Raw genomic sequence first — 27,431 nt, forward strand, 5'->3', positions numbered from 1 at the left:
AACATCTTACGTGTAAACATTTTTTTGCAAAATTAATACCACCCACTCCAAAAAATAGTAATAATTTTGAAACGTAGAAAGCACTTCAGTGGGTCTTTTTCGTTGCAGTTCTTTTTATTAGCATTTCGTTGGATCCACAAATTTGTTTCTAATCAATGTGGGGTCTTAACCCAGCCACCTTCCCCCTTATACACACCCCACATCCCACTTAGCGGCCGGACTACTGTTGTAGTCATCTGCTATGTATTTAAAGTAGCCGCTTGTACTGCCATAACCGCGCAAAGTTAGAATCATTGAATTAAGTAAACAAAAAAAATATTGTATTTAAATAAAATTATATATATTTTTAATTAAGTTTATGTGTTGTTTGTGTTAGCCGTCAGAAAAAAGCCGCGTGACGGGTAAGTCCTATAACGGTGTTGTCAGCTTTTTTCTTGTAATACATTTATCAGGTTTGTCGTACCATTTTAGAATAATCTCAACTATATTAATTATAATTTAATCTTTTATAGTTACTATTAACTAGCAGAATGTTGGACATTCGTCCATACATCCTTAATGAAGAAAAAATAATGTCTGACTAGTAAACTTATTTAACAACGATTCTAGCAGTAAAAGAAAAAAATCGGAAACTATGATTTTTGGGTTTTTTCTTAAGTTATACGGAATATTTATATAAAGGACTTTTACATTATATGTTTGATCACACTGTTATTATTACTTGACACAACCCTCAAATAAGTAAATAAATCTGTTAATTATAGGGATAATCATAATAATTTTCAAGTTTGACAATGAACAGATTTCAGTTGAAATTTCCAAAATGTTCTTTAAAATGAAAGTCTGCCTATACGTAAGGATTTAAGAGTATGTTTTCGGTGTAATAACAAAAAAAGAAATAAATTGTAAATAAAATTTAATAATCAAATCTAATGTTAATATAAATTAAAGTCCATTGTGAGTATATATGTGGTTATGAGGGTACGTATGAATGTTTGTTCCACTTCTCCTCCTAAACCGCAGGATCGATTTCAATCAAACTTGGGAAATCCTTGCCGGTACCGCTACGGGTGAGGTGCGGGTTGAGAACCTTCAAACATTATAAAAGGTTAAAATTCTGGAAGATTTGGGAATATTTTCGAACACTATAACTTCTGGCAAATTTTTAGCATTTCCTAAATATTTCTATAACATAACTAAAAATTGTTTGATGAGAGTAAAAAAAAATTGATAAATTTACCCGAAATCGAACTGTAAACAGGCTAGATTTAAAAGGTTAAATTAAACAAAAAGGAATGCAAAGGGAATTTATGTTTGTTAAGGAAAGGAGATGGACAGACCTATGAAGAAATTATGACCCTGAGAAACGCAGGTTATATAAATTAAAGTTATATAGATGTCATTGACATATTCGATATTCAGATTTTTACATTTTAAACAAAAGACAAAATTTTATGCCAGGCTTAATAATGAAATTCACTGAAGATTTGTCTTCTTTAATGAGCCTATTCTTCATCGGCATTATAAGTCTCCAAATTGTAATCCAGACATTTTATTTGTTAGAAGTACAGGATATACAGTAAATATTATTAAGTCTCAGATAAAGCAACTTTGACCAACTAGAGATTCTTTTACTTAATGTACTGTACTTTATGTGCGCTAAAGCAATAAAAAACAAAAGAGAAAAATTATGAAGTTTAATCATTTGGTGTTTAATCTACACCACTTAATTAACAGATGTAATAATTCCCTAATAATTTTAAGAATATATAAAGAGTAATTTTTTACACAATTGTTTTTTTTTCTTTTCAGATCTTTGCACAATATGGGTGAACCAATTTTAAAAGAAAGTTGTTGCGGATGCACATTGGAAGTTGGTTCCAAAATTATTGCGTGGTTTAACATAGTAAGTCGTTAAATTTTTTTTATGGATTTCTCTATTTATTTGTAATTACAGTAATTTAAAATAACATTAAGTTTGAATTAAGATGTTTTATTATGCTAATTTAATCCTTTAATAATCGAAGAAAATTGTCTTTATTTTAACGCTCAATCAAATAAATGTGGTACAATAATGATCTCATAGAAAATCCATTTAATTATAAAAAAAATTAAATAATCCTCTTCGTTATAGAAAAGCATTATAATTTTTTTCTTAATTTTCCAATCCCTCATAACTTTTCAAAAAAATATTAAAAAATGTACGTGACCAAGTGCTCTGGTTACGAGTTGAAAAATGTAAATTTTTGCTACAACACCATATTTTTTCTTTATAAAACTTTTTTTCACAAAAGAAAGCTTTTTCTTTTCTTTTATTTAGCCTCCGGAACCACCGTAAGGCTTTACTTTAGAGGATGAATGAGGATGACATGTATGAATATAAATGAAGTAGCTTCTACAGCCTCAGGTCGGACCATTGCTGAAATGTGTGGTTAATTGAAACCCAAACACCAAATATCACCGGTATCTACATCCCAACTCCGTAGGGAAAGACACCCGCCTAGTGACGTTCCGGTCCCCACACCACTCCCCCCATCATTGCCCTGATGGGCTTTAACGGCAGTCGTCTATCGCCCTCCGACTATTTACATATCATAATAATAAGTCTGGCCTCATTGGGATGCCACCGATGTAGATGCCTCGGTAGAGGCATTTACACTTAACAAATTTTGAAAAAAAAATGATTCTGATCAATATATGGAAATATTTGAGCCAAATTTGAAGAAAATAGGTTTGCTTAATCCGGAGATGCAGGTCAAAAGCAGTGCGACACACATAAGTATACAGACTATAATCGTATAATCTTGGTGCCGAACCAAACGATTTTGATATCGTAGGCTGGCCAGAGAGATTTCCTTCCAAAACGGTTCGCAATTTAAAATCATTTTATATGAGGTTATTACTTATCTACCAGGGTATGTTAAGCACTTTTCGCAGTGTTTTTGTCTGGTAGCGTTGAAGTATTTCAGTACTAGAATTGTTACACGGACTTGAATACTAGATCGTGGATACCAGTGTTCTTTGGTGGTTGGGTTTCAATTAACCACACATCTCAGGTATGGTCGAACTGAGAATGTACAAGACTACACTTCATTCACACTCATACATATCATCCTCATTCATCCTCTGAAGTATTATCTAAACTGTAGTTACCGGAGGCTAAACAGGAAAAAGAAAGTACTAGAATTGTACGCTGCACCTCACAATTCAAGTCCGTAAGTCCAAACAGGCTTCAAAACTGATTTATAAATCAATAATTTACTTTCCATTTAAAGCCAAGATCTATGTCCTATAAGCTAGTGTATGTTTTTAAAGTTGAGATCCAACTGTTTTCGCTTAGATTTGATATTTTTAGCCCAAGTACGGCGTCGGTCAAGATCAAAACCCAAATATTTACACTCCTGAGATCTCGAAGTCGGAAAATTAAAGATAGAAACAGGAGGACAGTGTTCCCTACGAAGGGTGAACGTGACGTGCTTTGATTTTGTTTCTTTTATTTGTATCTTCCAACATGTAAGTCACGATTCGAGGAGAGTGATATAATCATGAATAAAACGAGACGCAGTGGCCGGATCTTCGTGGACAGCAAGAATTGCGTCAGCAAACGTTGCAACTGTGGTACCTGCCGTAATTGGTAAGTCAATCGTAAACAGAACATAGAAGATGGGTCCGAGAACGCTTCCTTAAGGTACCCCTGATTGAATAAGGAACAAATCCATCAAAACCTCTCCATTTTTTACCTAAAAACACCTGTGTTCTAGGAAATAAACCGGGGAATCAACAGGCTTACAAATCAGTTTGGAGTGGAATAAGAGGTTTGAATCTAGAAGTAGTGGGAATATAGATAAAAAGTAACAAATATGATTTCCTAACCCAAATTAAAAGGTATTATTCAATTAATCACTTATTAAATAATATTACAAGAATTTAAATTCATAGGTGATCATTCATTTTATATATATATTTGAGTAGTAGTACATCTAAACCACAGGAGCTTTTTTTTTTAGCTTCTGGGACCAGCGGAATTGCTAAAAAGCATTATTTATATTACTTATTATAAATAATAATATTTAGCAGTAGCTAAAGCGGTATTACTTTCAGAGGATGAGATGGCAATTTTGTTGTAGCGTATGAAAAAATGCCATGCCAGATCGGGATTCGAACCCGAGACCTCCGAATGAAAGACCGAGATGCAAACACTCGCGTCACGGAGTCAGGCAGTCATACGAGCTTCAAAATTGTTAACGTAACGCTTAAAGAATAAATTCAGTTGATAAATTAAACTGGACAATATTCATAACTTTTCCTAATCACAAAAAAAATTATGTTTGATAATAGATTATTTATTTAGAAAAAAGATGTTGACTTTATTTATCGCAGCTACAAACATATAGTTTTTGGTCAAGATCATTGACTCTCAAACTTTTTCACCCACCGCCCACATCGAGATTCAAATATTTTCTAGCGCCCCCAAATTTTTAAACTTACCATCTGTTAAAAATAATAAGTGCAATTGCTGTTTTTAAGATGCGCTTTAAAAATAGCAATTGAAATTATTTTTTAAAATGGCATTTCCTATTTCTGAGTTGAAAATTACATTTTAAATGAGAGCAATTAACGCGTATCTAATGGTATTTGGAAGTATTTTTATTAAAATTGGTTTCAAAAAAATTACAATTGTATCTATATAGTAAGTGTACAATACATTAATTAAAACAAAGCTTTCAATTGAAAAATTACACTTACATTAATGTGAAGGATGAATCTGATGTGCTTTAACTACTTTGTTTATATCAGGTTCGAATTTACTTAAAAACAGCTGTAAGTCACAGCGTTCGGTAACATGCAGCCTATTTCTATTTTTGGTTAGCAACGTTGCCACAACACTAAATCCACGTTTAGACGAATGCAACGATAGGAATGCTATCATAAATTGTTGAACAATCGACCATAATTTAGGTTACAGTTGCGGGATTGGCTTTTGCAGCCAAAATTCTTGGTAGCTATTCTTGAATTTTATTTTTATTTCTTCGTTTGTTATCATTTCTAGTTGTTCAAGTCAGTCAGTTCAAGTTGTTCTCTAACTGGGATGAGACTGCTGTGTTTGAAAAAGGATCCAACACCCTGTCTGGGATGTCCATATTTAAAATTTTCTGGAATCGTTCTTTGAAATCATCGTGAGGTTCTCGAAGTGTTAGCAGTAAACAAGCAAGTCATCGTTGTTGAAGGATAATAATCCATATTTATTTGTATCAATGCGTTGCTTAGATTGGGGGATATGCAGCCTTAAAGACAAAAGTGGCCTTTTCTCTTTAAAGTAGAATATTTCGTTTCAGAAAGAGATATACAAATAAAGAAATTAAAATCTTAAGCTTTTACACGATTTTAATGCAGTTTACTAAAAATTTCGTTTTCCCCATGCGCTCAATCAAACACAAAGAAAACTTTCAAATTTTTAAAACTTCTCACTGATTTTTTTTTTTAATTTATGATTTTTGAAATCTGAAGTATACTGTCAAAGTAGAGTATTCAAGCTTTAATTTTTTTTATTCTTCTCTCTAAAGCCTCTTGGTTGCAAAGTTAAAGTAGTTTGAACACAATTATTTTTTATCATTAAATATAATTGTACTAATACTAATTTTTTGAACTACTATAGTAGGTGTTTAATTATAGCTTGAAATGTCAGGAAAACATAATTTTTGCCTTTTTTTTTTTAATCAGCTATTGCCTTTCTAGACCGCCTAAACACACCAATTTTCTGTGGCCTTCTACCAATCCCCCCTGAAAGCCTCCAGCGCCCACAAGGGGGCGTTATTGCCCACTTTGAAAACGAATGGTCCAGATGAACTAGTTGTACCCTAAGGAATCAAGATTTGCAAAAACCCACACCCCATTTCTGATATTATCTTACTTACCCCTTTAGTATAGTTATTCCAGCTGTATTCGCCAGGAAATAAAATGTTTATTTATGTGTATATATATATATATATATATATATATATATAAATAAAGATTTATGTAGAGATTTAATTTTAGAGTTTTTGATTACGTAAAAACCATAATATTATAAAGAATAACTAACCAAATTTTTATTTGCACCTTTTAAATAGCACCATTTCATTATAAGTGTTGTTATCAGTGACGGATTTACAAATAAACAATAAAGACAAATGTCTAGGGCCCGTAATACAGGAAAGATAAAAATAATAAATTTAAAAAAAAGTAAATATTTTTCTATTTTATTTTTAATAATGCATAATATTATGTTTGAAGTTCTCCGCATAACTTATTCATGGGGCCCCAAATTTAAATCTTATCTACTACCTAATAGAGGTTTAATCCGGTACACGTTATCGTAAAAATGTTGACATCGTCGCGTAATAATATAATAATAATAATAATAATCTTTATTCCACAAAATAAACAGATTACAAATGAAAATAGAATTACTTACAGTTATAAATTCTTAATACATAAGCTTAGTAGACATACAACAAAACAATATAAAATAATAAAAGTAAACAATTTTTACATAATCTTGTGGAACTAGGTACCCTCCTATAATAATAATTTCATTGGAGGTTACCATCCATGACTTTTCAATAAGCAAAATAATAAACTAACCGTTTATTGAATAATGGTCAAGTGTAAATTTCCAAGTGGATATAACAAATAATTACACGATACAAGTCTTGCAGTTCTAAAATTTCAGCTAGTCACAAGATTATATTTACATACATACATATTAAAATCAGCTTAAATCAGAATCATAAATACAATACAAGAATACAGTGATAAAATTAAAAATGAAATTAATCCTAGATAAACAATTGAAAGAAAAATAATGATAACAAAAATTAAAATATGAACATTTTACAGTTGTCGATTCCACCCACAATCACAGGGCAATCAGTTAAAAAACACTCTCTACATCTTCAATTGAAAACAACCAATCATAAATTGATAGTGAAAACCTAGAGTCTACTATGGATTTAAATTTCCTTGGTAAGTGATTAAATATTTTTGATCTAAGTATGAATAAAAACGTTTAAATAATTCAATTCTTGGCCTAGGAGGAACTACTCTATCCGCTTGCCGCAAAAGCCTCGTAACCAAAGTACCAAGTACTATCCTTCAGAATACGTCATTAGTATTCTATAGAAATATATATGACACAGTGGCAAGATCTTAAGAGCTTTGAATACTGGAAAGGATTCATGTCGTCTACTTATATCCAATATTATACTTACTACATGCTTCTGAGCAATATAAACAGATCTAAAAACACCCCACCCCAACGTATCACTCCATGCTTTAACCTTGACTGTACAAAAGCATAATACGGTGATTTCAGAACTCTTAATAGGGCAATATTTTTTTTAAATAATAGAATTTATTTATACAAACACGAAATTGCTTTTTGAGATTAGTAATATGAACATTCCAGGATGGTCTACTGTCCAAATTAATGCCCAACTATTTCACAGATGTAGCATGTAAAATATCTTCACATGAACAACCAGTATCCACCTTACATCCCAATTAGTGATATTTAATACATCCAACATTTTCTGCCGTACTTTGCAAATTGATGTTCATTTAATTTGTCTTACTTACATTTAATGAAATTCCATTCCTCACAAGCCACCATCTTTTGATCCTCAGATCAGCCTCCATGTCATTTTTAATTTCAGATTGAGAGGGTGACAGGTAACAAAGTGCCGTATCTTCTGCAAAGGTGATCATGTGCCCTCGAAAAGAGCCTCTACATAAATCATTAATATATACAATAAAACAGCACCGGTCCAAGTACAGATCCTTGGGGAACCCCATAAATTACTTCGCCCACCCCCTACTAAGTACATTATTGACTGTAACTTGTTGGTATCTACCACTCAAATAAGACTTAAACATGTTATTGCACACGCCTCTAATTCCAGCCGACCAAAGCTTTTCTAATAACTTCTCCCATTCAATTACATGAAATGCCTTTTTAAAATCCAGGAGTACACCTGCTGTCCTGCTGCCATCGTTTTTATTATGAATTAAATTAGATAAAAAGATCAATAATGCATTTCAGTACTTTTCCCCTTTCTAAACCCAAACTGATTCCCGCTAAAAAAATATATTTTCTAAATAGTTTACTAACCTTTTTTTAATAAGTTTCTCCAATAATGTTGAAAGGATTGGCAACAACGCAATAGGTCTATAGTTACATAAAATTTTCCTATCATTACTTTTAAAAATAGGCACTACTATAGTTTTCTACATTTGAGAAGGGAATACTTCTGATTCCGTACTTAAATTAAAATATATAGACCAAAGGATGACATATTATATCCGGCAATTTTTTATTATATTTACTGCTAACCCACCTAATCCAACCGATTTCTTATTTTTCGTAGATCTTATGATATCAAGTAATTCATTAGCATCAGTCAGATAAAAAGCATAGGAGACTCCTTCCTAAAAAATTTACTAAAGTCACTTCCGTCAGAATCATTTATGTTGTCTAGCTCCGCTTTAATTTTGTGTGGTATTTCTAGAAAATACTTATAAAAACAGTAGGATTTCAAAATAATTATCACTTAAAATACTCCCCTCCACAGATATTATATCCCATATATCCTTACATTTATCTATATTATTATTAAAATACGTCTGTTCAATGCTTTTTAATTGGTCACCTAAAGATTTAGCGTATTTAATATAATACTGGAACAACCTATTATTCCGAGGTTCATTCTTTACCTTCCTATTCCTTTTTTCAATTTTTTTAACTAAATTAACATTTATCCAAGGTTTCAAAATTTTATATTTATTAGAACTATGATAAAAAGCAGTCGCCGTAGAAACGCAGTCAGAAAGATTAAGTGTAAAATAATAATTTGCAGCGTCATTTGTATGTTTATATGAATTATTCCGTTCTATATTCTGCAAAGCTAATTTGAGTTTAGTAAAATTTATTTTTGATTTAATTACATTTTTATCAGTTCTTATTACTTTATCAATTATGCTTTTATCAACGTTTAAATAACCGTGAAGTAACCGGTAATTCCATTATCTAATTCGTCATTAAAACAAAATAATAATCATTATACATATGCTTATCTATAATTCTTAGAGTTAAATGATCAATACACGTTCCACTAGCTCTGCGAGTAACAACATTAGTCAGCAAATGTAGACCGTTGCTGTTTAACATAAATTTATATTTATCTGTCGTTAATTATCAGACAAAACATTCAAGTTAATATACCCAGCAAAAAACAGATTATTACAGATTCAGTAAATAAGAATTAACCTCCTCTACAAAAATACTTTCTGGATAAAAATTAAAACGATAGAAACAAACAGTAATATAATCAAAATTCCTATGCGTACATTCAAGTCTTAATCCGTCTGCAGATAATAATGTCAAATTGATAGACTTGTAGTCAATTTCTTTGTGAACAAATGCAACTACTCCACGTGCCACCTGCCCTATAGTTATTATTGCAATTATAAAAACAAAAATAATCCTTTCATAATCGTATGCCCAAACCTTTCTTAATAAATCAAAATTTTTCCTTATATTACTAATATTTTGATGAATTAAATAAAAATGTTTATCACTATTTAATATTCAATGTAAAACACAAACTTATCCGTCAGAAAAATATTTAAACAAAAATATAACTCCTCTCTTCTCAAAATAATTCTACAAAGAATCAACATATTATAATGACTTAAGCACTATTACAGGGCTTCCTTCGTCTTTTCTAGTCAATATTTTTCCATTTTTTATCCAGAGATATTTGTAAAACTTTTTTTTTTGATAGCCTTAGTATTACCAAAAACTCTTCTTCCGACACTAAGACTCATGTAGAGCGGAATGTCATCCTGCTTATCCATATGGCGCGTGGAAAGATTTCTATTGATCTTTCTTTTCTTCATCAATTCATCCTTGTCAGAAGCTCTCACAAATCTCACAAGAATATAGGTGCTCTTCCTTCAGTATTTCTTCTTTGCACCCGATGACAAATATAAATTATATTATTCTCAATGGGAAAATTAAGAGCCATACCGACGTCTTCAATAATTGAATTCAAATTTTCATCTTTAGATTGCGGTATTCCATGTATTTCAGTATCATTCCTTCTGGAGTACTGTTCCAAATCTTCACATTTAACCTCAAGCTCCAAATTTTTCTTTTTAAGTGACAACATTTTAGTAGTAAGCTCTTTAATTTTCTTGTTACTTTCCTTTAGTTGTGCCTCCTGATCATCTAACTTCGTAATAATTGTGCCTGTTTGTTTGTAATAAAATTCAATTGAACCGCCCAAGTTTCTCTCCATTTCTTTTACTTCACTTTTAAAATCCTTAATTAAATTAAATACATCTTTCAATTTAATGTTTTTTCATCCACATTTTGCAAGGTAATAGTTAACCTTTTTTTCTTGAACATTTTTCACATCCGCAGGTTCTATTTCCCTCTTTTAAAGACTTAACATCCTCGTTGCTCATATTAACACATGAGACATGATATATTGAAGCACAATCACTGTAAACAATTTGAGGTAGCTGGATTCTAAGAGAATTAGCACATACACTGCAAAACATATTTTCAAATATAAAATTTCTATTTATAATCACTAAAGTAAATATTAAACTTTAAACTCAGATAATAGCACAAAGTTATCTCTCCACAACACAATCGAACTGTTCGACTGTTCCGGACTAACTGACATGATATAACCTATAACATGTCACTAATATAAAATATGTAACACTATAACATATAGTTCAGTACGGCTGAAATTTTTTTGAACTGATAACCATCAAATTTTTTAAAGTAGAACTTCGTTTTCATTCTAATACAATTAAACAGCAGAAATAATTATTTACACATGGTTTGTACGTCTAAATTGTTAACGTGACCTGCGGTTATTGGAGGTCCGGGTGAAGACGTCGAATTAAATGAATTGCTACTTCATGTAATACACACACACACACACACACACACACACACACACACACACACACACACACACACACACACACACACACACACACACACACACACACACACACAAAATGTTTCTAAAATGATGGGTTGGCTATACTTTTTCGGATTCTACTTGTAAAACTAAACAAAAAAATACTTTTATGAAAAATGGCAATTTCTCCTTCGTTCTCCTTCTGTCTTCCATTTTGTTATTTTTTTATAATAATTCTTATCTCAAGTTCTGATAGACGAATTACATTAATATTTGGTTAGTCTCTTGGTAACAAAGTTGTAAAATTATCAAAAAATCAGGACTTCAAATACCTTCGCAAGTTACAAAATGGCGGCCATGTTTATTTTTCAATCCGTTATATCTCTATAAATATTAGTTTTATAAAACTTTATGTTAAAATATTAAGCCTTTTATTTTGAACAAAATGACATTTTATTTGTTAAAATCGGTTGACAAATAGCCGAGTTACGGCAGAAAATCGATGTAATTACGTATCTGTTTTCATGTCCACCACTTTACGTTCAGTTCGATGAAATATTAATTATTTTTATTTATTGTTAATTCTAGTTTTATAAATTATTATCCAGATTAAGTAATCATTTAATAATAATTATGACACAAAATTACATCAATTTTCTCCAATTCGACTATTTGTTAACAGATTTAAAAAAATAAAATGTCTTTTTTTTCAAAATAAATGGCTTAATATTTTAGCAAATAACATACATTTTGGTAAAACTAATAATATTTATGAAGATAACGTATCGAAAAATAAACATGGCCGCCATTGTGTAATTTGCGAAGGTATTTAAGTCCTGATATTTTGCTAATTTTAAAACTTTATTACCAAGACGCTTACCAAATATTAATGTGATTCGTCTATCCGAAGTTGAGATATAAATTATTATATAAAAATAACAAAATGGACAGGGGGAGGGAAAACGAAGGAAAAATTTCCATTTTTCCTAAGGATATTTTTTGTTTAGTTTTACAAGCTAGAATTCGAAAAAGTATAGCTAGCCCACCATTTTAGAAACACTCTGTATATATAATTTCGGTAAGTATCGGCTAAGCAACGGGTATTCAGAGAAAAACAAGCAAACGTAAAAATAATTCGTCGCTAATATCTTAATGTAAATTATTTGCGATTTGCGATCATCAAACCCGAGGAACAAAAATTGTGTACGATAAATGGCGTACTTATAACAGCATACCGCATCATGACCAAATGCCAACATTCTACAGTTAATCACTTTGAACATTTTGTTTATCAAGTACGGTGAACATTCAAATACCGCTGAAAATCGTAAGATTCTTCCAAACCTCAACAGAAACGTAAAACTGACAGAGCAATATTAAATAGCTGATTACATGAATTTCTGTAGCTTTAGAGCTTTCTCCCTACGTAAACACATTTCACATTTAATAGCAAAGTTTATAATTTTTTTTTTTTTTTTTAATTAAAAAGTATTACGATTTCAATTAAGAGAAAAGGATTTCAAACAGGTGGTGGGTTAATTAACGGAAAGTACATATACAAGTCTTGTAATTTTTACAAGACACTGAACGATAGATTTGCCCCCTTTAGACGTAGACCTTTTTGGCTCGTGATTGAAACGGATGCGCCAGACGTACGGTGGCCTCGGACGTCGATTTTTTCTGTATATTATAAAATAATTGGAACGCTCAGTTCACACGTGTTTAGCATCTGTGGTCGACTATATAAAATTAGTGCGTCATTATAAAGGAGAAAATTGTTCGTTTTCACTTCCGATTAGAATGCTTCTTGACACTTTGAAAATTGCTATCGTTTTAATCCTTCATCTGGTTTATTAGAATTGCACTGTACTTAGTCGTCACAGTTTTAGACTTTAATTATACGTAGAAAACAAATCATAATAACGAAACTATTTTTATACATAAATATAAAATTATGCATAAGTTATCGTTACCTTACTGCTGTGCTAGGAATCCCCTAAAAATATTTTAGTTCTGGACGGTTATTAACCTTTAGAAGGTGTTTCAACCGCAATTGAAAACTTCATGTTAAAGGACTATAAGAAATAAACAGCGTTACAGTAAGGGTGTCCGTAAAGTTGTTCTTTGAATAAACAAATATATTACAAAAAAACTATTACAGTTACAGCTGTGCGGTTTGTGGCAAAAGAAATAAAAAATCATCAGTTTTTTTACCATGTCTATAAACTTCAACATGTGCGCCTTTTGTTGCTCGTAGAATGTCCAACCGATAATCAATTTCACGACATATGTTGGTCAACATTTCTTCGGTAACACTAGCAACAGTTTCAATTATACTCCGTCTCAATGTGTCCAGATCGGTTACGGATGTTGCATATACTCTTTCCTTAACATAATCCCAGAGGAAAAAGTCTAAGAAGTTATGTCTGGTGATCCTGATAGCCAGGGAGTGGGACCGTCGCGCCCATTCCATCTGCCGTAAAATGATTCATTCAGAAAGTCTCGAACTAGTAATCCTTCCCAGTGTGGTGGTGCGCCATCCTGCTGGAAAACCACCCTAGGTTGCAAGTCATTTAGTTGAGGTATAGCAAAGTGTTGCAGCACATCCTAGTAAATGCTACCTGTTATTGATTGCTCGATGAAAAAGAAGGGACCTATGATTATGTTGTGCATCAAACCGCACAGCACATTCACTTTAGGAGAATCTCTAATTTTTTTCCTAAAAAAAGTACGGATTTTTTGAGCCCCATATTCTCACATTATGCCTGTTTACTTTCCCTGAAAAGTAGCCTCGTCTAAAAAACACACACGCTGCAGGTACTCATTTTGCGTTATCAATCCGTTGCAAAATCTCGGGCGCAATGGCGGCACGACGAGGGTCGTCATCTTGCTCTAGATATTACAATATCAGATACAATATCATTTCAGATACAATATCTGAACTTTATACGCGTCGAACCTCAGTTTCTTGTGTAAAATTTTGTGCACTGTTGATCGCGGAATCCTTAGTTCACGAGATGAACAACGGGTAGATTTGGAAAGAAGGACTATGTAGAAGTGCTTGCTGCACAAATTCAACCTTCTTCTCTTCACTAACGGATGGCCGTCCTGTTCGCGGAAGGTAAACTACACTTCCACTCTCCTTAAACTTTGCATACTACGCCACGATACTCTTAATATCAGGTGCTGGTCGTCCGTATTCCCTTCTAACATTCGCTGCACACTAATCGGTAATTTCTACTCGTGATACTATGACACACATTGCGCATTCTCCTGGATTGACGCCATTTTATAAAAAAAAAATGATCACAGTGCCCTCTACTCTGTCTCTACCTGCAACAAAACAATATAAAAAAAAAGACTTGATAATTTTTTTCTTTCTTTTGCCACAAACCGCAGAGCTGAAACTAATAGTTTTAATGTAATAAATTTTTGTAATCGTGAAACAAAATACGTAATTATAATCGATATAAAAATAATCATGATAGTTGCATAACAATAATTTCTTGAAATATTTATAATTGGTTTATATAAATAATTCATAATGTTATGTTATATTTCATAAATGAAATGACTAGAGACCGGATTATATGCATTTGCATATTAAGCCCATTCTCACCGGTTATCGCATATTTTCCTTAAAATCTAGTGATGATGCATATTTTCGTTATATTTACATTATTTTTCGGTAGGGTACCTTGTTAATAAATGAAATCTTACGTAGTAGCCGGCCAAACCTACTAGCTGCTCGGCTCTTATAGCGCACTTAGCAGCCGCGGACAGTACCTCTGATTATTTATTTACAAGAAGTAACAAAATGTTAAATAATTGCTAATTATCGAATTTATCGATTTGTTATTCAACTACTTACTGATTGTATGTTGATATTGAAATAAAAAACTAAAACTGAGAATATTACTTAACATCTTTCAAAAACAACACTTGAAATATACACTTTTAAACATTTTGGTATTTATTTTAATTATGTAGACAGTTATGAAACGAACTTGTAGCACCGGGGGATCTTTATATGGTCGACGACTCTACATGAGATCCACCCGAAAATCACACGTCCACGGGCCACCAAGACCTATCTTTGGCGAGGTCTCCAACACCCAGTGGCTCTTTGGGGCTTCCTTCCTCTCCACCTGCCTGACCACCTTGGTTTCCCGAAGGAAATCCTCGACGGACGGAATATCCAATGTAGGATTTTGCCCATGCACGGCCCTGAGGATTTCGGGCTCCTCCACCCTTGGCATATCGTATACCAATATTTGCGGCCTCCGCTCGGCCAGCAGCTGAGCCTTCAGTCCGTTCCTTGTCAGAACGTCGGGTTCCAACAGCTGCTTCACCTGCCGGTCACTTATGACTTCCAAGATGACACCGTGGTCCCTTGTTTTAGTGACCCGGGAGACCTGGATCTTTTCCCTAGTCACACCTAGTTTCCCTTGGACACTTTTAATTTTAGCCGCCGGCTAAAATTAAAACCTCTCATTAGATTAGTACTTACGCAATTATTAAGTGCTAATTATTATTTAATTATTTAGCACTTGTAGCAAGTAAGATTATACATAATTAGATACATCTAAACTTTATAGTTGATAATTTTGAGTTGATGGAAAAGTTTAATAAAATTAAAATTTTAGGGAAATAAATGCATATTTTCAAGATTAAAAACACGTCAATGAAATATGGCGTGGAAACAATAGTTTCATTATACATCAACAGATTGTGGTAGCAGCCAGATAATTAATTTATTTCAATGATAAAGTTATAAAGCATTATAAATTTATAGAATTTTAAGGTATGTTTTATTACTTTTAGACTTGTGACAATAAAAAACAAAACACACCATATTATTAAGTGTAAAAATTTTGTATTAATTCTAATAAAACAAAATAACAAGCATGTACTTATAGTCTGCAGGAAAGTAAATTTATATTAGTACAATTATTGAACCCACCAAGTTGGTCTTGTGGTGAACGCATTTTCACAAACAACTGATTTCGAAGTTAAGAGTTCCAACATTCAAATCCTAGTAAAGGCAGTTACTTTTATATGGATTTGAATACTAGATTGTGGATACCGGTGTTCTTTGGTGGTTGGATTTCAATTAACTACACATCTCAGAAATGGTCGTCCTGAGACTGTACAAAATTACACTTCATTTATACTCAAATATATCATCCTCATTCATCCTCTGAAGTAATATCTGATGGTGATTCCCGGAAGTTAAATAGGAAAAAAATTAACAATTATTGAGAAAGAGGTGTGGTGTTGCACAACATTGAAGTATATAATCTACATTTTCCTCATATATTAAAAAAAATAAATCCTGTTGAATGCTGGTAAACAAATACAACTTTATTCCCTGAAGTTAAATAGGAAAAAAATTAACAATTATTGAGAAAGAGGTGTGGTGTTGCACAACATTGAAGTATATATTATCTACATTTTCCTCATATATTAAAAAAAAATAAATCCTGTTGAATGCTGGTAAACAAATACAACTTGATCTGTTGAATTTAATATATAAATATTACATTTGTCTGTATCTTAATTAACTAATTAATTTCTTTTTAATACAGCAACCTTTTTTTAATCAAAAGGTTATTTTTATATCTTAGTTTTCTCAATTACAAAATGGAACATTAATTTCACTCCAAAGCTGCAAAATTTTCAGAAATATGGGATACTGAATTTCTGCTTTAAAGGAGTGATATAAACTTTTGAACATTAATTAAAAATTATCTCTAAATTTCTGACAACATTTTATGAAAAATGTAGATTTTTATTACAAGGTATTAAACTGTGTTCTAGAACATCCCTGATAACTAAAGCTACACATTAAAAAGCAAAGACAAAAATAAAATTGAATGTAATGTGAATTTGGTAATCTAATTAAACTTATTTATAAAGTATAGTTTCAACTATTAAGATTTTTTAAATAAATACCTTGCGTCAATTAACATGTCTTGGAATGCCAGTAATGAAAATTACTAGTTAAGTTAACTCTCACCTATTATAAAGTTAACAGAATTACTAATAGCTACTTTATAAATTATTAAAAATATTTCAGCTTTAATGGAATATAAAATTGAGAGTAGATGCTAGCAGTTTACTGCTCTACTCAGGCCTCACAAAATATTAAATGCAGGACTTACCTGACAAGCTGAAAAAATCTATTTATTTAAAGCAATTATTTAATTAATTAAATTAATTAATTTTTTTGTTTGTTGACAGGTTTTTTTAACTATTGCATCTTTAATATTTGTTATTGTTATTATTATATTCACTACTGTTTCCTCTGATAACAAAGATTTACCTCCTGAATTCAGACATAGTAAGTTATGAAAATGTACTACCAATTTATTATAATCATATAATTATATTTGTGTCTGACTAATATAAATGTTACACGAGTAAAATATTTATTTATTAATTGAAATAATGTCTGAATGCTCATCTCATAAAAAATGCTTCACAGTTTGTGTGTGGCAGTGACTTTCCTTATGCCATAATTATATATCAATTATTTTTAATTATATGTAAAAAAAATGTTTATCGTAAACTCTTGATTGTGATAAATACATGATTTCAAAATCAACTTAAAATTTTCAAAAAGTTTTCAAAAAGACTTTTGGCAATTCTTGGTCATAACAATATCTGACTGATAAAGTAAGATAAGAATTAGTTTATTGTATTTTTTTAAGTTTAAACATGTATGAACAACACAGCATAAAAGTATGCTTATGCAAGGAAGAAACTAGCCTCAAAATTTTCTTTTTTATTTAAACTATTCTGTATTGATATTAATAGTTCTAAATTTGTCCCCCTAACAAAGCCAAATTAAAAAAATTCTTAAAAATAGTAGAAATATATATAATACCTATAATTTGCAGATGTATTTGCATAAATTTGGAAATTAGTTTTTAATACAGTTGTTGTTTAATAAAATGTAATTTTAATTATACATGTACATTGTCCATAAATTTTCAGTTGGATTTGTACTGAGTGTTCCTTGCCTTCAACAGCATATGAATGAATTATTCTTTCAAAAATTGTTTCCCTTTTTTATAGTACTTGTATGAAATGGTGCTATTTTGTTAACGTTTTTCTTTTTTTTTACGTGTTTTTTTAGGTGTACTGTACTATGCAAATTAATTGGGACAAAGGGAAATTCATTCTTTGCCTTTATATACACTGATAAATACATGTAATAGATAAAGTACATTCTCCTTTAGCAGAAACGACCTCTTGAAGACGTTTTGGCATTGAATCCTTTAGATTAGTGCATATATTCTTGAATGGTCCACGCTCATTATCATGGAAGCACATTTGAACCACATTAATTTGATTATCCAGCATGAAAGTTTTGACCAATTTTGAATTATGACAAGGGTTTAAGTCATGTTGAAATGTCCCGTCAAAAGTTTGCATTATGGAATAATCCTACATCGTAATATATCTATGTATTTGGTGGAATTCATCACATCTTGAACAGGAATTAAGTTTCCAGTGCCATTTATTGTGAAAAACCCCTAAAACATGTGTTTCAGAAGGTGTTTTACAGATTGTTGGACATGCTCAGGTCACAAAGGTTCACTGGCTCCTTGTCTCACGACATTTGTTTTGTAATCCTGCACAAATAAATGAATTTCATTACTAAAATTTAGCTCCTTACAGTTGTCGACAGTCCATGATTTATATTTCTGGGCCCATGATAAATGTTTTTTCTTCGTTTTAGGAGTTAAAAATTGTTTTTTTTGTTGGTCTTCTTGCCTTCTAACCAGCTTCCAGAAGCCTATGGTGCACTGTTGAACTACTAACATCAAAAGCAGTTACCAATAAATCTCTTTTAAAGTCTGAGCTTGTTTTCCTTGGATTAATTTTACTATTTCTTGTTAGAATTTTATCAGTTCTTTGAGTTGTTTAACGTTTGCGTACACATTTTCATCTTATTTTTGGATATGATGATCTGGATTCTTGATGTTGTCATAATTCTTGATGCACTTGATTTGCCCACACCAATTGCAGAAGCTATACCTCTCATTGTCATAGAAGTTTGATCTTTAAGACCAGTAATTTTAGCACACTTCCTTGGAGTAATATTCATTTTTAAACTTACAAAAGCCACATGTTACGCAGAGTGCAAAAACTAACATTCACCTGCCACACACAAAGGCTCACAACTGAAGCTAAGGTGACTAGTTCCACTTTAAAACCAGTCTAACACATTCTTATTGTCAAGGTCGAACAGTTACACCACCTCAAGGCTGACAAAACCATTTTAAGGTGGTGTCAGACATAACTGGCAATCTCATTACAGTTTAGAGAAAAAAAGTAGCTTTTCCCTATTAATTTGCATAGTAGTACGTGTTTTAAGTTTAGGTAGTTAGACAGACGTAAGTTTGTGACATATTTTAATTTGATGCTTATTATTCCTGACAACAAAAATATTCAAACTTTTATCTTAATATGTTACAGATTAACATATTAAGATATTTTGACATGTGTTTTACATGTTAAAAATATTTGTCATAAAAGATGGTCATTAAAAAGCATAAGATTTCCTCCATTTCTGTCTATAGGTATTTAGCACCATTTGAATCTGATGTTATGGGTTTTCTTATTTATAAACGATCCTGTGGCAGATTTTTTTCTACAACCACATTTGTCTTTTGTTGAAGTGAAAAGAAGTGCTTTATTAAATTTTTTTATTATAGCATTGCGCAGTACTTAAACCAATATCCTACTCAAACCTACTAATTATGTTGCTGTACCAGTATATTATAAACAGAAAGAGTTTAGGAATGTTCATTCAGCATTACATGTATTTCATTTTGTATGCACTACACAAAGTAAAAATGTGTAACACATGTTTTAATAAAAGTAATGTGTACCAGGGAATGTAGTTAACTCAAAACAATTACGTTTGTTTCCTACTGATAAAAATGTGTTTAATTCTAAGCTTAATCTATATTAGAAAATTTTAAAGTTTTATTTTCTATCTTAAAATTTATTCTGTCACATTTGATGTCTCTTGGTGTCAGATAACTAACTTGTGATCTCTCTTTGCTACTGCTGCATCTGCTGTATAATCTTTTTGTTTAGAAAAAGAATGTATGCTGACATAAATAAAAATTATCAGAATAGTTATGCTATGATATAGAAAAACAATAAAATTTTGCATATTAAATAGTCAAGTAAAGTAAAGTAAAGTCAGCTAAATAATTCTTTGCAAATCAGCTGATTTGGAAGTCGAGAGTTCTAGCATTCAAGTCCTAGTAAAGTCAGTAATTTTTACACGGATTTGAGTACTAGATTGTGGAATACCGGTGTTCTTTGGTAGTTGGGTTTCAATTAACCACACATCTCAGGAATAGTTGAATTGAGACTATACAAGACTGGACTTCATTTACACTCATACATACTCTGAAGTATTATCTGAAAGGTAATTACCGGAGAGTAAACAGGAAAAAGAAAGAAAAGCTAAATAATTCTTACAAAGTAAAAATGTTATAATCTGTAAATGAGTTTTAAAAATATAAAATGTTTTCAATGTTAAAAATAGACGTAAATTATTTCACTTAAAAATATAATTTTTTACAATGATATACACTAAGTGAGCTGAAGGTTTGCTTGCCCTCCTGTCTGTGTCAACTGAATTGTTCGCTTACTATGACGGAGCATAGATTTGTTGTACTACTTAACCAGATTACTACATCATCTGATTACTAATAACATGACACATTTGTTTGCTGTTTTGCAAACAGCAAACTAGTACACTAGACAGAGCAGTTGGCGAGGGGCAAACTTTCAACTCTTGCATTATACCAAACTTAATTTTATGATCAATTTTTTTTAAAAGCTTTCTTCAAAACTTCAGTATAACAGTATACCCAGTGACTTATCCTAAACAAAATTAATAAAATCAAAATCAATAAATATAAATAAAACAAAAACTCATCACAAAAACATTCATACAAACCCTCTGAGAAAATAGCTTACCAATTTCCAAAAATTAGGATACATACAAACTTATTATATAAATAATTTCAAATTCTAGATTTAAATCAGATATATAAAATGGATGTAATAAAAAAAATTATATATTCATATGAACACTTGAAGCCAAGCTTGACACTTTCTTGATGAACTGCACTCTAACTGGCACTACAGGTGTCATGCTGCCTACAAATTCCAAGAGTATTTATAAAGCTCTCTTTGAATATTCCTGAATGTCTACTAAGGATGATTTGTGAAAGGGCTATGACAGTACATTGAGTTCAGTGATAAATTTGTTTGGTATAACTTTTAAATTTGTTTTTATACAGTTTTGAAGTTTGTATTTGCAATTTTTTTTAATTTAATTTAAGGGGATTATTGAAGACATAATTTGATTCATGTTAAAAAAGTAATGTTGCATATTTTATAAATACATGTATGATGTATTTATGTACCTAGTATATGTAAAGGAAGTTTTCCCTTTATTATTTTCTACACTTGTTAATTTAGAGAATCCTGATCAATATTATTTCTATTTTGGTTCTACTATTTTCAGACTTACTATTTCTAATACTATTTCCTAACTTATTCTAAAATTATAGCTTCCATCTGTTGGATTCTACTTTATTTTTTTAAAGTGGCACTGTAGTCATAACACATCATTTCCTTTAAAACTAATTGAAAGAATTGATATCTGTATATTTTCAAGATATTAGTTATAAAAAGCCTATTCCTTGAGGTTGTATTGTGGACAACTCCTTGATATCACAAAAGAACAAACAATAAAATTCACGAAAATTTTACATTTACTAATTTTCTATTACAATCTTTATTTTATAGTATTACATTAAATAAGATATATTAACAAAAATTCACTTTACTTCTCTGCTATTAATAATATTGATAATAACAACTAATAAAAACTTTCACTTTTTTATTAACATTAGGTATAAAAGTTAATAAATATGTTTTCATTACTAGAAAAGCAAAGTGATTTTTATTTTTACCTGATTGGTTTAAATCTAATTATTAAAAATTAATAAAAATACATAAGTCAGAAGGGTTTTTTACTGATTAATATCTTGAAAACAAGTAGAGATATTGTTGCATGATTTTCATTACCAATTTTTTGGCTGAAGTTTACATAGAAATGATGTGTCATATAGCCAATATATCCTTCTTATTTCTCTCTCTGGAAACTTAGATTCTCAAACCACTTTTCTAAATTTATTTCTGTATTACACAAATCCTTAAAAATGTTTAATATTTTTAGATCTGTTTCTATTTCTTTAAACCACATTGTCTTTGTGGCTCTATTTATGTAAAAATTAAATATTTGTTTTGTTTAAATAATAAAAAGAATAAAATGCAGTTGGTTGGGACATTGGCTGAGACGTGACTGCCTGTTGGTAATTGCGTTGGAGGGATTTGTAACTGGGAAGAAAGCAAAAGGTTGGGAACAAATGAAGCTGGTAGACAATATAAAAAGGGAAGAAAGTTGCTGTAAAATGAAACAGATGGCATAGAATCAAGCAGAATGGAGGGCAACCATGTGAAAACTTGCCTTTTTGGCAGAACACTTATTGCTTGTCAATCTTTGGTTGTTCATTCTGCATAAATGTCCAAAAAGCTGTAAACTTATTTTCAGGATTAAATTCCCTTTTTTTTCTGTATATTTGTAAATATCTTTTTCACTTTTCAATTTGTAAATTCCATCTTCATATTTTGGTCCATAAACATTTAAAAAATTTTTTTTCTTTTGCTATTTTTCTGAAAAATCCTACAAACATTCTGTCCCATAAAGTGCTTCACGTAGGACTACAGTTCTATAGTGCCTCAATTTGCAGTTATATGACGGATATTTTATTGTAAATATTCTTTGTGAGATGATAGGCAGTTTCCATTTTTTGTATTCTATTCGTTATCCCATTCTTTTTTTTCAGGTATATTTGGTGTTATGATTTCTCCCAAATATTTACATTTTTTAACTTTACTTATTTTTTTGTTATCGGAAATTTTAAGGGTTTGAGTTCTGATCTCTTTATCATTGGAAAACCAATTAATTTTTTAATAAGAAATTTGAAGACCAATTTTGCTTGCACATTCGCTTAGTTTTTGAATTTTGATTTTAGCCTTGTCTATATCTTCTGCGAAAATTGTAATATCGTCTGCGAAGGCCCAGAATGTTTGTATTTATGAATTTAGTTTTAGTGTTCACTTTTTTGTTAAGTTCTTTCTCCCATTCTCTTACAACATTTTCTAGGTTACAATTAAAGAGGATTGGAGACAGTCCATCTCCTTGCTTTAGTTCATTTTTAATTTTGAAAGTTCCCCTAAGAATTTCACTTCTCATTTTGTGTTTGTTAATGTTTCTTTTATAATTTTTATTGTCTTCGGATCTATTTTAAATTCTTCAAGGATTTTTAGTAGAGATTCCCTGCGGATGGAGTTGTAGGCCTTCTTAAAATCTATAAAAATTGTAACTAACTTTGCGTTTTTAATTCTTTGATATTGTAAAATTTGTTTTAGATTAAAGATTTGCTCAGTTCAACTTCTTCCATGTCTAAATACACCTTGATATTTTGATTTCTTTTTCTATTGTTGTATTTTACTTAATATTTTGGATAAGACTTTGTATGGGACTTATAACATTGAAATTCTCTGTAGTTGTAGATGTTTGTTTTATTTCCTTTTTTTGTGGAGGGGATGTATTAAAGTGTTTTTCCAATCTTCTGGAATTATTTCTGTAAAGATTTCTTTAAAGTTTTTTTTCAGTTTTTCGCTCACTTCATTGTTTGCATATTTCAGCATTTCTGCAACTATACTGTCTTCTCCACATGTTTTATTTATTTTTAAGAGATTTTATTATTTCTTTTATTTCCTCTGCGTTGGGTGGTTGCAAAATTTGAGAGTTTCTATGATTGTTTCTGGAAGTTAAAGGTTTTTTAGGGTCGGGGCAATTCAGCAGATTTTCAAAATATTTAGCTAAATGCATTAGATTCGCTTGATTATTCATTATTAGATCCCAAGAAATTAAACGTATTATTACTACACGAAAGGCATAATTACAATTAACAAGGTTACATAGAGAAAAAAGTTGACCCAATACAGTTCGTGGCCAGGCTGATAAATTTTGCACACTAGCGTGTTACACAGAGATAAAAGGTACTATCGAGTTGGGTGTGGCAGCACATGATAGATAAAATCCCCCTCTATAAACCTGCAATAATGCGTTGAAATCCGTTTACCGGTTTGTTTTCAGAAGCAGTTAGAATGGAGTCGAGTTCGGCCGATATGTCAACACGGTTAAAACAGTGATCGAACTTTTAACAGAAGAAAATGTGAATCCTATGAATATTTTTCATGGTTTAAAAGCGCTTTATGGTAGTGAAACTGTTGACAGGAGTAATGTGAATAGGTGAGCATTGAAATTTCGCGAATGTGAAATTGGTAATGCGATAATTGAGGACGCACCTCGCAGCGAACGACCAGTTTCTGTTACTGACGAGAAGCATCGAAAGGAGGTGGATGATTTGCTTCAAAGTGACCGGCGAATCAACCAGCAACGCATCGCTATTCAGTTAGGCACATCTAAAGAACGAGTAGGTTATCGATGAATTGGGTTACCGTAAAATCTGTGCACGACGGGTACCGCTCAAACTCTGATGGGTCTCCGCAAGCTGAAGTTTTAGCCTATTCCGCATCCGCCATACTCGCCGGATTTGGCTCCGTGCGACTTCCACTTCTTCCCTCATCTCAAGAGGGATGAAAATACACCACTGACGATGAGGTGAAGGAAGCTGTGGCCACTTGGATCCGAAAAAGAGCGCCAGAATTTTTCAGTGATGGAATGCAAAAACTTGTCACACATTGGGAAAAGTGTATCAGTATAAACGGGGATTATATTGAAAAATAAATACTACATTTTGTAGCTAAGGTTTTGTACTTTTATTCACTTTTTATTTCATTCTAATATCTCTTTTCATTTTCACGCTACGCATATATGTGCATAATTTATCAGCCGAGCCTCTTACGTTTCTAGGAACAGATACTATAAAAAATGTCACTCAAAAGCTGCATTCATCTGCACAGCTAATCTATTGATTTATGATTTATTTACAACCCGCGTGAAATTTTTTTTCACCAATAGTCTGTATTTGTAATTTGATAAAAATATCATATATGATGCGGGCTATAATGTATTGGATTAAATATATACAGTGTTGATAAAAATGTGGACACATTATTAACGCTAATACACTTTTTTTTTCTTCGTTAACTGCGTTCAATTTATAAAGCTCATTCTAAAAAAACTGTACAACGTTGCCAGTGTAACAAGGTTATTTCTTTTTGCATCTTATTCCTTATGTATCATTTACTAGAGAGAAAAAATGTATATATATGGATTTTAAATATGCTTTTATTTAAAACGTATAAACCAATGTTATGTATTATATAATAGTGGTTGTAATATTCGCACTAAAAAGAGAAAATAATGTAATTTAAATTTAATGGAAAAGAAATATTAAATTGTTTTATTTATAAAATTAATTTATAATAATGAAACTACACAAATTAAATAACTCTTTCAATGAATAACGTTTTCAATATCTTATTAAACTACGATTGACTGTTCAAATATATCCCATTATTTCCATTTGGTTGATGGTTGATTTAAAAATGTTTTGTCATAATTAAATTTTTGTGAGTGTTTTATTTACGAAATGAATCAAAGAAAAATTAGTGATAATAGACAATAAGGGTTAAATTCCATTAGTTCATAACGACTGTTTAGAATTATGTTTATTATCTTGTTTTTTTTTTTATTTATTTAAATATTTAATTGTTATTTCAAATATTGGTTATATATGAAATTTAATTAAATAATAGTTTTTATGTACACGTACTTCTGGTAATGCCATCCAATCGTGAGTTATTTGAGTTTGTACGCTTTTTCTTATTTGTAAAATGAAATTGTTGATGAATATTGTAAAGAATTATGAAAAACCTTTCTCTTAACATAGTTTCAGTTTGTGAAGAAAATTATTTATTTCCTTAACCTAGATAACTTTCAGAAAGAAAGACATTACATTTGTAGATTTCATTAGCGTAGATGAAATTTATAAAGAAAATATCATAAATAAAATATTTAAAAATACAGTTAATAAACACTATAATAATATATCAACCAACCGTCCTAATAAAAATAATAAGAGTGAGAATTATGCTGGATTACCATATGTCGCAGATCTATCAGAAAATATTAAAAAATTGTTAACAAAAGGATTTCATAATAGCCCATCAAATTGCAACAATATGAATAGTATGTTTTCTAAATTGAAATCGCCGATAGAAAAAAATCAACAAGCCAACGTAGTGTACAGCATTCCGTGTAAAGATTGTAACGGACAAATATCTTAATACCTTAAAAAAAGAATAGATGCCCATAAATATAGAAAAAAGGAAGTGACAGCGCTCATAAAACATGCAACAGAACATGAACACTCGTTCGATTTCAATGCACGAAATTTGTTTTTTTTTTTTGGAGGGTAAAAACGCCTATGCGTTATCATCGCCCGATATAAATGGTTTTATATAGAAAAATACGTATAAAAGAACATAATACATATAAAAGGACCACTCTAGAAGTGATATATATCAAAAAATACAAACGCTGTCAACAATAGAACGAACATAGCCGGATTAAGCAACATTTATGTTAATTTAATTTAAAAAATCGTATTTATTTTGTAAATTTAGTTTACAAAAAAAAAGTTTGTAATTTTTGAAAAAAATAAAGACTTTAATACACAGAAAATAGCAATCAGGTTATATAAAGAGATAATTATCTAAAGATAAGATGTCTGGCATGAGAAGGGGGATCTATTACAACAAGGGTAGGGATAAAATATTGTTATCTAGGATGGGTTTACCAGTTAAATTCTTTGTACGTAAGAGAATTTTGTGTGATGTGTGTATAAATGTGTAACGTCACCTGAGGAAGCTTAGAGAATTCTAAGTGAAACGTTGTGTATTTAATTTATAAGTTTGTATAGTTGATTGCTTAACCCAGTGATTCCGAAACTACGCGTCGCGGTGCCCTGGGAACCGCGGCCTCTTCACAGGGGCGTCGCGAAAATATTGTAAAAGCTTCATAATTGAACCAAGACATTTAGAATTATTAATTTAATGTTAACAAAGCAAAAAAAAAAAAAAAAAAAACATGAAGGAGTTTTATTTATTTTTATCTCTTACTTACGAGTAGTTATACTTTTACTAAGGGTAGGGCGCCATGGAAAAATTTTAATTGAAAAAGAACGCCGCGAAAAGTTTGGTAATCACTGGGTTAACCCAAGAAATTAATAAAGGTATTATTTTTAAGTAAAATATGTCTTTCTATTATATACAGAATGTTTCTAAGATGGTGGGCTGCCGGTACTTTTT

General features: G+C 30.9%; 1 protein-coding gene and 1 long non-coding RNA gene across 2 annotated transcripts in view; one reads left to right on the top strand and one right to left on the bottom strand.

Moving 5' to 3' along the window:
- The window catches only part of LOC142330974 (uncharacterized), a 54,311-nt gene extending 49,480 nt beyond the window's left edge, over positions 1 to 4,831 (bottom strand). The window contains exon 1 of the long non-coding RNA XR_012757861.1: positions 4,747 to 4,831. This is a non-coding gene — a long non-coding RNA (uncharacterized LOC142330974). The remainder of the gene's footprint in view (positions 1 to 4,746) is intronic.
- Positions 1 to 27,431, top strand: part of LOC142330973 (uncharacterized) — a 55,868-nt gene that overhangs the window by 6,385 nt on the left and 22,052 nt on the right. The window contains exons 2-3 of the mRNA XM_075376461.1: positions 1,813 to 1,906; positions 17,223 to 17,322. Of these exons, the coding sequence (XP_075232576.1) occupies positions 1,826 to 1,906; positions 17,223 to 17,322 (181 nt within the window). The 5' untranslated portion in view covers positions 1,813 to 1,825. The remainder of the gene's footprint in view (positions 1 to 1,812; positions 1,907 to 17,222; positions 17,323 to 27,431) is intronic.

The sequence above is a fragment of the Lycorma delicatula genome, chromosome 10, assembly GCF_047948215.1.
Source record: "Lycorma delicatula isolate Av1 chromosome 10, ASM4794821v1, whole genome shotgun sequence".
In the NCBI taxonomy this organism is placed as follows: Eukaryota; Metazoa; Arthropoda; class Insecta; order Hemiptera; family Fulgoridae; genus Lycorma; species Lycorma delicatula.